This window comes from Bidens hawaiensis, unplaced genomic scaffold, assembly GCF_021521415.1.
Source record: "Bidens hawaiensis isolate Kalapana, Puna unplaced genomic scaffold, B.hawaiensis_p1.1 tig00012199_1, whole genome shotgun sequence".
Taxonomy (NCBI): Eukaryota; Viridiplantae; Streptophyta; class Magnoliopsida; order Asterales; family Asteraceae; genus Bidens; species Bidens hawaiensis.
The window spans coordinates 251778-266330 of record NW_027491985.1 but is presented as its reverse complement, the minus strand read 5'-3'; the positions used below and the strand labels follow the sequence as shown (position 1 = coordinate 266330).

Genomic DNA, 14553 nt, shown 5'->3' with positions numbered 1-14553 from the left:
TAAAGTTTTCCAAATCGTTAAATCAAAATGGTTACCAAATTGAAATATTTCTATGTATAACAAATCTCCTGCGCTACATGCTATCCAAGAAACTCAAAACTAAATCAACTTCACTAAATCCATAAAAATAAGAAAAGCCTACCCCCACATGGTTTTATATAGAAAAAAAACAGACAACATAAACAAAGATGGCATCGCCGAGCCACCACACCACCACCCTATGCCGCCAGTACGAAACCGCTGTTAGTTTTTTGGTCCTCCACAGAAACTACAAACTCTATATACATTTCCAAATGTTCAAAACGAAAACTCTCAAATTACACATGATTAGATGACACAACATGCCCCACTAGCTCTTAATCAACAAGATGATACGCTTCACAAAAAGCTAGTACCAAGAGCCAACTCATTCAAATTTGCAATAATCTGAGCGCGTGTCGTCCCAATCTGGTTAGCGATTTCATGCTGATTCTCGAATGGAAGCATATCATAACTGCACCGAAAAAACAAACAAATCTATAAATGTCTTTCTACATGACTTGAAAGAAATTCCTTAATATATGAAGAGAGGTTAAACAAACTTACTGACACAGCAGCTCACAGTCCACAATACTATCAGGCCCTGGCCGATGAGCCTTCCCATTCGAATGAAACTGGCGAAAGGATCTCGGATTCAATCCCGCAACATGAGGAACCGCATCCACAAGCTTTTTCTGCAGCGATTGAAGCCTGCGAAACGTTAATTCATCAAGAGGTGCAATACACCCAGTGCTTCCATCCAGGGTTCCAAACACAAGCGCGAAACGGTTTGTTTTATCAGAACCCGTAGAAGAAGCTGGAAGCATCTGTAATCGAAGAAACTTAGTCACGTGGGCCCCCACGTGAAACTCGGCTCGTGAAAGCAGTTTTTGACCTTTCCAACTTTCCGACACCTTTGGTGCATAATAAAATATCTGAGTAAAAAAAAAGATAAATATGGATCCAAAGTGTTATATAAAGTATAAACGGTTAAAAGAGAGCAGATATATAATATAATACATGAGAAGTGCTAACCTGAACATTCTTTTGGTCATCTGAGACCATTAGACTTAAAGTGCTTCCATCGATTAGAAACTCGGTTGCAAAGCAGTCAAGGGAGCCGAAATCCTTGGCTAATAAAGTCAACTGGGACCCGTTTTCTTTCCAACTTAAGAAATATATGCTCTTGTGTATATCTCCTATTAGAATAAAATTCTTAACCTAAAAAGGAAACCATCAAACCGACATTATGTTACTAGACAGATGGTCAAAATGCAAGTCAAATAGACATAAGCTTTTAGACGTCTAAACAAACAGGACACGAACGAGACCTGTCCGTGTTTGTTCATTTAACTTTAACCGAATAAGTACAATTAAATGAACGGGGTTTTCTTGTTCGTTCTTTAAGAACACATGCATGTTTATGTTAATGAACGAACAACTCAACGTATTGAAGAAACATAAACAAACATAACTGAGCGAACACCAATTGAATTAAAAGTAAACGTGAACATCAATTTGTTGGGCTTAAAAACAAAAATATAAGTAGACTAAATTGTATTACGTGATAGCTTTGTTTCATAAAAATAGACTAAACTGTTATGACCTAAGTAAATACGTAAACGATCAAGCTTAAACCAACTGTAAATGAACGTAAAGATGACTGAACGTTCGATTCCTGTACAGGCCTAATTATAGACATGAAAGATGACTCACAATATTCAGGCTGACTACATAAAGTGGTGGGGCATCAAAAAACGCAACACCATTCAGCTCAGAACCAGTCCACTTGTGCAGGATAACTTTAGGGCCTGAAGCAACTAGCAGATAGCCTTGAATTGAAGCTAATGCTGATATGGCACCTTTCATTTCCTTTGAGTAGACCTCTGTAACCTAAAAGAGCATTAAAAGGCCAAAAGCAAAAACATTAAAAGAATTGTAATTCTAAATCCTAAAATAAGATTTAGGGGGTGTTTGGGATTCCTTAGTTTACCTCCTTATACTTTTCATTAAGTTAATAAGTTACAACATTGTAACTTATGAAACTTTTCATCTCACAATATAAGCAATCCCAAACACCTTATTACTTTTCAAAAAGTTAATAAGTTATAAGTTGGTGAAAATAAGCAATCCCAAACACCCCCTTAGATAATCAAGTTACTATACCTTTGCCTGTGAATTTTCGGTGCTACTTTCAACCGAGAACAAAAGAACACGTCCTCTTGCAGCTACATCCTCCCCTTGCACATAAGCTGTCCCGATTGCTAAAAGAGTTTCATTCTCTCGTGTTGTTGCATTCTAGCTCAAGAACAATATTCCAAAAGAATTAAAAATGACAATAAGAATAATAGATGCAAATAAAAAATGACTGTGATATGAACTTACGGTTAATGTAACCACTCTCACAGTTAATGCATTCTCAGAAGTTTGCATGTGAATGGTTCCTTTTGTTTGCCATGGCCCACCAGAACTCTCTGGTTCCAAAATTCTAACCTCAAATTCTTCAACAATATAAGTGCCATCAAGATTTGAAGTATCATGCTCGATTTGGTGGCCAGATTCTTGATCAACCAGAGTTGATAGGACTTGAGTTATGGGCTTTGAGACCTGCAAAGAACCAAGAAATAGACAATGAAGCCCAATTTGATAACTCAAATATTATAAATGTGAGATCTTTACACAAAACAATCCAAATGTTATGATGTTTTAAAAGATAACACCCTATGTATCAAAAATGATATATGAAATTTTGAAGGATCTGGTTAAGGTTCATCTATTCTATGATACTATTAATCTAATCATATTCATCATAAAACAATTACAAAAGTTTGATTAAATAGTTTAAAAGAGATTAACATACACTAATTGTGGGGGCGTGCATGGGTCAGTTTGGATTGGTTTTGGCCTAAAATCGTAACCATAACCTAACTATCAGTTAACAAGAGAATGATAACCGATTGATTAATATGGTTAAGTCAGTTATGGGTAAGTTAACCATAAACTAGAATTTGTCATGAAATGTTTGGGCATGACTAAATAGCCCAAAACAATGTTATTGGGGTTGAAAGTTTGGACTTGAAATTTTTTAAGGGGCAATTTCATAGAATAGTAACCAACTTTCAAAAGTGTTCCAATTAGGTCACTCAACTTTAAAAAATGTTCCAATTAGGTCACTCAACTTTCGTGTTTGATTAAATTCAAAGTTTTAACATGTTTTTTTAGCCAATTTCTTTTTTGTTTCACATAGGAAATCTCTTTATCTTTTTTTTTAAGTTGACGTTGAGTGACGACGTGAATTTTATTTTTTATTTTTAAATTTTAATATAATTAACGTTTTTTTAAAATTTTTAAATTTAACTACATGTATTGCAAATTCCAACACCCACATCTTATCATCCATTTCTTTCTTGACGCACACAAAAATCGGTGAGACTTGATTTGAAGATTTAGTGACTGGATTTGGGAAAAATATGTATCCAGCGACCTAATTGAAACACTTTTGAAAGTTGGTTACTATTCTATGAGATTTTCCCATTTTTTAACCACTTAATAAATTGTTATTAATATTATACATTTGGGTTTGAATAATTTGAGTTTAACCATTTGACATTTGTATATATTACATAACATTAAATATATAAATATATATACACACACACAAGGGTAGTAAGTCAGTCGGTTAACTGTGTTTTTACTAAATCGTGGTCAGTTCGACTTTGTCGGTTATAAATATATAAATAACCAAAACCGACCCAATCAATAGTCAACCAAAAGCAAAAAAGAACTGAGAGTCAACTCACAGGAGCAGAAACTATAAGCGGGTATAAGTTCTTCTCAGAAAAGTATGTCACTTGATGTGGAGTGGCCTTCAAGGGAATCTATCCAAAAGCACAAACAAATTTCAACAGTTTGTAAGTCAAAGAAAACATTTGACTTGATAGCAAAACAATAAAACTTTACATATAAACTAACAACCTTTTGTACTGGCCAATGATTGTCATATGATAGCAAAGATGGAAGTTGACAGATCTTCAAAGTACCCTGTTAAAAAAATTCATACATTCGACACATTAGATTTTAGAAGATGAAATGAAGTAAAAAAAAGAAAAGTTATGTTAGATTGCTAACTGACCTGTGAGGTAACATAAATGAACCCATGGTTACAGTACATGTTATGAAGAACTGTAAACGCGATAATTGGTCCGTCACAAAGCTGCAAAAAAGTCAAACACGGTGAGGATTAAATTGTTTTAAGTTGCAACCTCTACAAATAACATAAAAAGTGATTTTGACCTGTGGATGAATTCGAATACGTTCTCTGAACTTCATAAACCAGGCGGGCCGTGAACCCGATAGGAAAAAACCTGGGCACCCGCCAACGTTTTTAAACATTGTGATTCGAGGAAAACGGGTTTCAGTTGACATCTCTTCTCGTGTGTAGGAATCCAAAGAAACACGTGAAAGTCTTAAATTTTTAAGCCTTGAAGTACCGGGGTTTGAAGAGCTTTGGCCATTAACCGGTTGACTTTTAGAAGCAGTTTCCGAACCTTCATACATGTAAGCATGATAACATAGAATGGTACCGTCAGTCAATATTCCAAAAAGAAACGGGCGGCTATTCTCTCCATGCCATCTATGCATAGCCAGTTCAACAACCTTCATATTCTGGTATTTTTGAGACTCATTGGAAGATTCTTGAAACAAGTTATCTCCAATAAAAGGTCTTCCCGACACAAAGCTTTCAACAGAAAAAACACAACAGAAATTCGGGACATCGTATATTTCAAGGGTCCCATTTTCATAACAAATCACACAGTAGATATCACCCTGATCAGGAGGTGTACCATCAGGTCCTTCTACTGGTTCACTGACACCTGTCAAAAGCCATGCATCGGTGCTTGTTTTCCTAAGCCATGGTTCTGTTCCTCTATCGTGGTAAAGTGTACACGCGCTTATTGTTCTCTTAGTGGTCTGAAATGCTGCTAAGTTGTTGATGCTCATTGTGCATGCGGACGGATCTGCAAGTATGAAAAAATTGGTGGATTAAAATAGTAAAAGACAGCTGAGTTGCCATATTGAATGTACCTCCAACAAGAAGCTGAATACTTCCATCAGTCATCATCAATAAAACATAAGGATCGGCAATAGAGACTGATGACACGGTCAAAGCAGCTTCAGAATTTGTGGCTCGAAAGGTTAAATCTTGAGTCATGAAAGCACCATCAAGAATCCGAGCTCCACGGGAGTACACTTGTATCACTCGCCTCCTAATCAAAATGCAACAAATTTGGCAAAAGTGGTCTAATAAACGTGAATTGAAGTAGATAACAAAGAAAACTGTAAACACGATTTCATAGATATGTGTGATGTGTTTACATCTATGAAAAGCTTATCAATGTATCATTGAAAAACAGTGTAATTTACCTTCCAAAAAGATTCCCGACATAAATGCTGCTACCTTGAACAAAATAATCCACATTTTCTGTCACCTCCTCAAGATTACTTACTGTCTGTAACACCTGCACACGTAAAATACTTTATGTTATTAGCTTCATGCTTATTAAGCAGTGTGACATCACTTATAAGTGTGTTATTATGCTAGCTACCAGATTGCTATCTTTTTGGATTAAAAAACACAATAAAGCAGAAAAATAAAATAAAACAAAATAAACATGTAATTTCACATGTGAAACATATATACCATTGTCCGGCTTTCCAAACTGATAATCAAATATGCATGATACTCTTCATCTTCAGTTGCTGTTTTTGAATGTTCAGCTTGATTGCGTGAACTTTTGTGGTAAACGGTCCAAAGCCCTTTACACCCTGGTATAGATTCCTACAAATTACAAATGTTAATATATTGACAATTTTAAATTGCATACTAAATTCATATGAACTTGGAAATAGAGCTGGCAAATTGTGTCTTATCGTGTTTAACAGGTTAGAGACGACGCAATTAATACAAGTATCAAACATGAAAACGACTCTTTTAACACTTGGCTTTGGTAGTTTGAATATATATTTTATGTATCAAGACAGAGAAATGATGAACCCTAGTCTCCTAATTTTAATTACTTCTAAAAAAAGTATAAAACTGCATAGTGTACTATTTTTGCTAAACAGGTTTTATCATGTATTAAACAGGTACCCAGTTGCCAGCCCTACTTGGAAGTATAATAAAAGAAAAAATGTAACTAAACTTAGGGTTGTACAAACCATACAAATGTGCAAATCATGTCCGTGTTTGTTCGTTAACCTTTAACCATACAAACGATTGAAAAAAACAATTAAACAAACATGGTTTCATGTTCTTGTGTCACCCGTTAAAAAATTGAAGGTGTTCGAGTTTGTTTATGTCCGTTCTTTAACAGTATACACAGATGAACGCCATAAATGAGCTAAAACCAATTGCAAGTAAATGTGAAGAACAATGTGTTATGCCTAAAAATTTATTGGAATAAGACTGCTTTGTAATGGGCCTGAATTTTAAATGAAATATATTAACAAACTTAAAACAAATGTAAACTAGCGACATAAACAAACATAAACCAACGTTGACAAACATATAGAAACAAACAAGACATGTGTTCATGTTCGCTCGTTTAATTAAATAAACAAAAGAGTTTATTCATATTTGTTTATTAAATAAACGAACATAAGCAAACTTCTCGCCGAACGAAATTTACAATGTTAAATATAATTACATAAATGGGCATACTTGGGTGATGATTTCTGGACGAATAGATCGCTGAAGCACACAAAGAGAACCATTCTTTCCATGGCCAGAACAGCATACCTAATAACATTTCCGATAAAAAAAAATAGTTAATATAGATTAAATAACGTAGACTTGTAATGCATATAATATACAACTTACAACTTACAAGCTCATAATTACTTTGTTTAGCAACCCCTGTTGCATTTGGATCAGTATTCATGCGTAAGCCATAGGAGAAGTCTTTCAAAGGGCCAACATTAATCAAAGAGTCCCTCACAGTAAATGAGAACGTTTTCTGAATCATTTAGAAAAGAAAACAAAAGAAAAGTTTATTACAATCATTTGATGAATAGATCATGGTATTATGACCAAAAGCATATTAATTTGACCTGGGATGACTGTGCATTGTTGAGCTCTGAACCATACAATGAAAGTTCATCATCATTTGCCATATCTTGCAAAGCATCGGAGGAAGATCTTCTTAACCGTTTAGTCGATGGAAGATCGCCTTCAATGTCACCAACCTTAAAAGGTGCAAAATAGTTAGTAATTTAAATGAGTTTTTTTTCATAATAATAAATTTAAAGGTAAAACACATGATCATCAAACCTCTTCCTTTGTACCCATAGAGGATCCTGCTCCACAATGGAACTGGACAAGCAAACTATCTCCTAAACGACTCCCAAGAAAAAAGAAAGAGGTTCCTATAGTAGTGATTCCCTATAACAGAAACATCAATGCATACTGCAATTGTTAATACTTAATAAACATAAAGTCTTCTTTAATGTAGCGTGCTCTTTAAATAATTGCTTACTGAGGTTAATACTGAAGCCTTTGACTTGGAAAGATCAAGCTTCTGCACAATCCTGCAAAAATAAATTTGTAACTTCTTAGCAATTGCTAAAAAAAACTGTAAACAACAATCATCAAGTTAACACATGTTAATTAATGGGAAAATGAGACTAAAGGCAGTTATTTGTTATAAGCCATAGCAAACGGAAAGATTAAAAAAAACAGAGTAAAGGTTACACACCGTCCATCATGAACAAGTGTCAACAAGAGTAGTTCTCCGGATTTTGTTGACAGCATGGCAACATCATTTGATAACCAAGTTGCATTTGCAGCATCAAGCTCCACGCTAAAACTTGATCTTGATATTTCTTGACTGATAAATAAAAGATGGCTACATATTAGAAATCATATGATATTGCGTGCAAAAGCAAGATACTATGTGACATCAAAATTCACAGCAAACACTGATGTAAAAGTTAGAGGGCATTACATGAAGCATATATAAACATATGTAGACAGACAGTCATGCATCTATGTGACATAAATGCATATATAGTTATATGCATAGTATATACATGCATGCATATAATACACGCATATACATACATATACACACATATGTATATTCATGTATGTACATATATACACACAAATAAACATATGTAGACAGACAGTCATGCATCTATGTGACATAAATGCATATATAGTTATATGCATAGTATATACATGCATGCATATACATACACGCATATACATACATATACACACATATGTATATTCATGTATGTACATATATACACACAAATATTTGTATATATGTGCATGTATACATACAGATCACAAAATAATCATTTTCCATATTTTAGATTAACTTTAGCCTAACCATTTCCATTTTGTGTGTGGTTCAATAGTAATTTAAATATATGCAAGTGGTTCAGATAACACAGGTTGTCTTCTCAACGTTTGTATATAATTAGTTGCATGCAATAATTCTAACCATTGACAAATAACTGAACGAAAATACATGGCAAACGTTGATAGTAAGTGTTAAAAGATTAAAAAAAAAGTACAAATAAAACGGACCTGCTATCTATGGGAACAGCATAATTATTTAAAGCCAATATGCAAGATGCTGACTGGACAAGAGCAGGAACCAATTTAGAAAAGCATACTATATTGAGATTTAACTGCGTTACAATGGAAAGAGAATAAGAGAAATACCTGGCTATGATAATGAATAGTATTTGCACAAATTACAAGAACTCCACCAATTGGAGATGGAACAGCAAGAAGCTTATAGGCATCATGTGGAAGATTCTGATAGAAAAAACAATTAATTTCAACAAACAAATAAGAAAACATATGTTATCACTAAAGTTAAAAGAAATTCACACTTCCAATGAGCATCTAAGACTGTTAACTGTGGTAAAATAGTAACCAGAACCAATCTAAACTTCCTAATAAACCAATGATTTCATACTGTATGAGTGTTTTAATTGATAAAAACAGATTTAAAAATAGGAACTTACATTGGCAGACCATATGAGTGGATGCTGCTTCAAAGTGGTACTGATACTTAGTGCAGAAATTACACAAGTATGATGCTTATATGGGAGACGCCCAGCCCATGTGAGTTCTTTCTCATGAAGGATCACCAGCACGGGTTCAATGTAACCTATAAACTCAATACGATTAAACTCATAACTCACCAAGAAACCAAAAAGGTGAAAACGCACGCTCTTCATAAAACATGAAATCTATGCAGTCAATCTCGGTGGTATCTCGGTTATTGGTTCTCATGTGAAATATCGGTCAGAATATCGGTACCGATAATATCGGCGATATTGACTGATATTCCCGATATTAGGATTTTAAGTCTTAATTTTCAACTTTTAGTGTTTAATGTTGGTGTTTTGAGTCTTAATCAGTTCATACTTTCTACAATTGTTAGTGTTTTGTAAGTTGCAAAAGGATAATTTGTTAATAGTAGGAGAGTATACTGAATTGTTAGTGTTAAAGTGCTATTATATATAAATTTTGCATGATATTAAGATTACTGAACCGATATCTCACCGCGATAACCAATATCTCAAATATCGGTCCTCGACCGATATCCGATATTTTTCCGCATTAACTGCTTAGCATGAAACAGTCAAATTTAGGTTTATAAATTCTTACCATGAACGAATATAAAGTCTTTGACATGCTTGACATCGAGATCTCGTAAACTAATCATATACGATGACTGTATACGTGCAGAAACCGAGCCCCCACCACTAGAACCACCATCATCACCCACCAAACCACCAGCCTAACATTCAAAATAAAACAAAAAGATCAGTAGTGATACAAAGCACAAAATGATGAATACAGCGATATGTATCAAACTGAAAGAGAACTGAGGTAGCATTATCAGGAGCACTAATCCAACATGTTCTACTCATATCATTATGAAAGATTCTAGTAAGATAAAAGTTAGCAACGTTCAGCTATTAGAAAATTTCTAGAACAAAAGACCATTTGTGAAGGCAACCACTTAACGGCTGATTAAAACCTTGATTAAGTAATTAGAATATCTATAAGAGAAAAGCAGCAAAAGCACATTACATACAATATAATAGAGCTATGATAACATAGGGTTTGTCATGTGAACAAATAGATCTATAAAGAGGAAATATCATCCAATATACTGACTCAATAACTAAATGATAGTTAACAGAAATGTAGTTTGGATCATTGACTCTAAGTAACATTAAGAGCTTAAAGTCATTTTACTATGATGAATTTTCTATACAATTTAAACACTTCTTCCAAGTAAAACACGGTGTTGTTTGCATTTCAAATTAATACAAATAATACTGATGCGGAGATAAAATAAGAGTAGCAGGAAAGACCTCTGCAGCTTTGAGCATTATCATCTGTAGGCCATAAACAAGCACCCCTGCACACCTACCGAGAGGATCGGCTTTGATTAATGGCCCTCTGGCAAAACTCTCTCTACCTTTTTTCAAATGAAGCCACTGTGGGCCCTCAAAGCAGTGCATTGAACTGAAAAGAAAAAAAATTGTAAATTATTAATAGCCACCATGTTGATACAATCCAACTCAGGACTCGATAAACAGTCGTATACAATATTACTTGTTACGATGCACAAGATTTGCTAACCTAACAAATAGATTAGACTCACCTTGTACGGAGTCCATACACTGAATCATCAAATTCTAAAACTGAGATTTTCGCATCTCTAAAAGTTAAGATAATGGAATCTCTTCTTCTTCCACTCGTCCGGTCCTCTGCTCCAGACGACAGCACACCTACGGATTCCACATTACCGTGCAACCTGTAATACAAATATAGTTTTATATGCAGCATGGAACATATTTCATTCTACCTTACAGCAAATATTAAGAATGTTGTTCTCTTATTCAATTTGTAAGTAACCATTTTTATAATTTTTTTTAAAAGCGGCAAAATTATATAAAAGAAAAAAGAAAAATCAGGAGACCACGTCTAGCAAGAAGCTAGAGGGTAACCATTTTTATAATTACCGAGTTATGTTAATCCAGTATTCCACTTCCACACGCATGTCACTCTTAAGGGCTTTTGTCTCCCGTTGCTAGTCATGGAGTTTTTTGTGTCCTTAGCAGTTAATAATAATTCATTTCTTATAACAAAGACACATAGTTCTTTCCTTGGAGATATAAATAATTAAAAAGGCTAGCTTGAACTTTTGCAGTATGCAGTATGGCCTAACATCTAACAAGGGGTACAATATCATGAATAAAAACCAATAGTTACACCATCAGAAACAGGGGCAGAGTGGGTCGGGGTCCTGGGACCCCAATGTTTTTTAAAAATTCATAGAGACAGTATGCTAATTTTTTTCAAGGACCCCATAAGAATAGATAGATGGAAGCCAATAGACAAAGTTTAAGTTTGGTGTAGTGGTAAATCCCTGGTCAACAATCTAAGAGGTCATAGATTCATAAGTGCATATTTTGCTTCAATTTTTCTAATTTCATTTTCTATCTTTAAGTACCATTTGGGTCATGGAATCGGAAAATATTTCATCGAAAACTATGTGTGGTTGGTCAATGAATGAATTTGATACCACTTATGAGATCATTTTAATGAGCATTTAGATCATTAGAAGTCCAGCTTCTTGTATCATGAATTTCATGATAACACAAGATGCAGGTAGATAAAACCTGCATATGCTGCTCCATTATAAAGACGGGGTCATTCTTACGTTTCTCGTCCCAACCCAACCTAAACGACAACCGAAACCCCATTGGAAAAGAATCCTGACTGATTAGAAACCAATTTAAACTATGCATAATCCATGAACAATTTAATCGGTATTATTCAACAAGACAAATGCTGCTATCTTCCAAAATAAAATAATTATCTAAATTGCAATGTAAATACTCTATTTTAACCTAAATTCAGTAGTACCTGTAACTACAAACGAGTTCTAAGGAAGCAGCAGAAAGGCCGGCCATGAGGCCGCCGCGGTGCGGTTGAGGCGAATCCTTAGCGTCATTTTCCAAAGCCCTAACTGTATAAACCTCGAGAAGGTTAGCAGCGGTGACAATGAGGTTGGGGATGGGGCCCACAGCTGGCGTGTGCGTGTTGGGCCACACGGAGTCTATATCTTCGGAGAGAATGCGTGGAGCGAAGTCGGCTGGTGAATGCGTGATGAACCCTGAAGCGCAGTTGTCGATCCCGGTGGGTGCGTGCATTAATTTGTAGGCTGCGTAGCTCATTTTGACCTGCTGTGAGGGGTGGAGAGATAACTAGGGTTTTCAAAAGGGCTTAAACCTCCTACTCACTGTTGGTTTGAGTTGAGCGGGGAAAAACCACGACTGAACATAATTATTAGCAAACTACTGATTTACCCAGCCAGAGGTGGTAAAACTGAAATTTGATTGGTTTCGGTTACGTGCGTTCTGATACGGGAACTAAAAACCAAAATAAAACAAAAAAGATATAAAAATCGAGGTGGGTCAATGAGGTGGCGACGGTCAGTAAAACTCGGGCGTTGAGAAGACCCAAGCGTTGAGGCGCTAAGTCTACTAAATTCAGTCGGTTTCCATCACGTTCGTTATAGTACTTGAACTAAAAAAACAAAAACAAAATTTCCATTCGGTCAATTTTTGCTACACTCGTTACGGTACAAAAATTAAAATAAAATGCGGTGAGTCTACGCGAATTCGGTGAGCCCGTCACGTTCGTTACGATACCGGAACTAAAACAAAACAAAAAACGCATACTTTTTCAAATAAGTTAGAGTTGTTGAAATTAAACTTGAATTACAACTTAAACAACACACTGTATAAGACTTTATTGCACAAAAACTCTTTAAGCAAGAAGTACAACTCCTAATGCACAACTTTAGATGAAAATTGTAACATCCTAAAATTTTAATTATAAATAAAGAAAGTTATGTTTAGTGATTTCACGTTGTTAATTATTTAATGTCGAGTAAGGAGGGAGTTGGGCTTAGATTGCGTAAGATGGGTTAAATGAGAATGGGCCTCGGGTCCGTGGGCTTAGAGGGATATAAATATCCCATCCCAAACCCAACCTTTCATTTCCACCTTCTTTCTTCACACACTCAAAACACACACATTCTAACCGATCAAGATTCGAAGCCGAGACCCGAGATTTTGTTGATAGATCTGAGTTGGTAAGGTAAGAACAAATCCACCAAAGCTAATATTACTGAAAATGGTTAGGATTGGATGGGTCAACCGGACCCGAAACCCAAACTGCCCAAATCGGACCCCTAAAACGTCGATTTTAGGCCGATTTGATGGTTGGGTTTTGTAGGCGCCGATCATACGATTCCGTGGGTACCAAAATCGAGTTATTTGGCTAAGAAACGAAGGAGTTATGGGCAAACAGATCTGCAGCGCGATAACTTCGCCTGCAAGATTAAGTTCGCCTGATGAACTTCGCCTTCAAGCGTAACTTCGCCTAAGGATAACTTCGCCTACGGCCAAGTTCGCCTAAGGATAACTTCGCCTACGGCCAAGTTCGCCTAAGGATAACTTCGCCTGAAGCCAAATTCGCCTAAGGATAACTTCGCCTGAAGCCAAGTTCGCCTAAGGTTTAACTTCGCCTGAAGCCAAGTTCGCCTAAGGATAACTTCGCCTGAAGCCAAGTTCGCCTAAGGTTTAACTTCGCCTGAAGCCAAGTTCGCCTAAGGATTTACTTCGCCTGAAGCCAAGTTCGCCCGAGGTTTAACTTCGCCTGAAGTGAAGTTCGTTTAGAAAATAAATTAAAAACCTAATGGAAAATGTGTTAAGGCAGTTATCGAAAATAAAATTTTTCCAAGCTGACCTGGCAGCTTAACCCCAGCCAGGGGCTCTGCCCCTTGGACCCCGCTAGGGGCTGCCGCCCCTAGAACCCCGCTGCCAGGGGCGCTGCCCCCGGACCCCCGTTCGTTGTGGGTCATATATAGATAGAAATACAAAACGAGTAGTAGTAGTTAATTGATATGTGTAAATATTATACAGTTAGCCGAGCCCAGTTAAAGAAAGGAATTACGATCAACGGCGAGCGTAACAGGATCCAGGTGAGTTTCTAGCCCCATTCCTTGTTATGTTTTCGGGGCTGTGTGCATACTTGATGTGTTGTTAATACATTTATCCTAAGTGATAAGTGTATGCCTTATATGATATATGTGTTATGTAAGAATGATTGCTTGATGGTACGTGAACGATCTTCGGATATTGCACGTACTGTCAGGTTGTAATGTTAAGTATAAGGTAAATATGATATGTATGCTCATGCGTATAAATGTGATAAAGTTAATAAAAGAAGGAAATAATGATGTATGGTTGTATGGTTACGAAAAGGGTACCGAGCCCTAATAATACTCGAGGTATGATGTATGGTTGTATGGTAACGAGAGGGAATCGAACCCTTCTAATATTCGAAAACTAGGGACCAGACCCTTATAATATCTGCGATGATAGGGACCAGACCCTTATAATATCTGTGATGTTAGGGAATCG

At 35.9% G+C, this 14553-nt stretch overlaps 1 protein-coding gene across 1 annotated transcript; it reads right to left on the bottom strand.

Moving 5' to 3' along the window:
* Nucleotides 1-378: 378 nt before the first annotated feature.
* LOC143540331 (cleavage and polyadenylation specificity factor subunit 1-like) lies at nucleotides 379-12297 on the bottom strand. The gene is made up of 26 exons (XM_077033426.1): nucleotides 11987-12297; nucleotides 10719-10871; nucleotides 10426-10579; nucleotides 9710-9842; nucleotides 9061-9206; nucleotides 8753-8848; nucleotides 8615-8667; nucleotides 7773-7904; nucleotides 7554-7605; nucleotides 7349-7459; nucleotides 7129-7263; nucleotides 6906-7034; nucleotides 6740-6817; nucleotides 5720-5857; nucleotides 5443-5537; nucleotides 5104-5285; nucleotides 4312-5036; nucleotides 4151-4231; nucleotides 3994-4059; nucleotides 3819-3896; nucleotides 2404-2625; nucleotides 2185-2316; nucleotides 1735-1911; nucleotides 1054-1239; nucleotides 586-953; nucleotides 379-493 (listed from the first exon to the last, which is right to left on the bottom strand). Exons 1-26 carry the CDS (start codon nucleotides 12295-12297, stop codon nucleotides 379-381), a joined length of 4248 nt encoding a protein of 1415 aa, XP_076889541.1.
* Nucleotides 12298-14553: the final 2256 nt, after the last annotated feature.

Excerpts from the sequence above, each read along its gene's own strand:
- LOC143540331 (XM_077033426.1), bottom strand. The coding sequence starts at position 12,297 with ATGAGCTACGCAGCCTACAAATTAATGCACGCACCCACCGGGATCGAC. Across the intron at positions 10,872-11,986 it reads GAACTCGTTTGTAGTTACAG|GTTGCACGGTAATGTGGAAT; the intron begins GTACTACTGAAT and ends TTTGTATTACAG. Across the intron at positions 1,240-1,734 it reads ATGTAGTCAGCCTGAATATT|GTTAAGAATTTTATTCTAAT; the intron begins GTGAGTCATCTT and ends TTTCCTTTTTAG.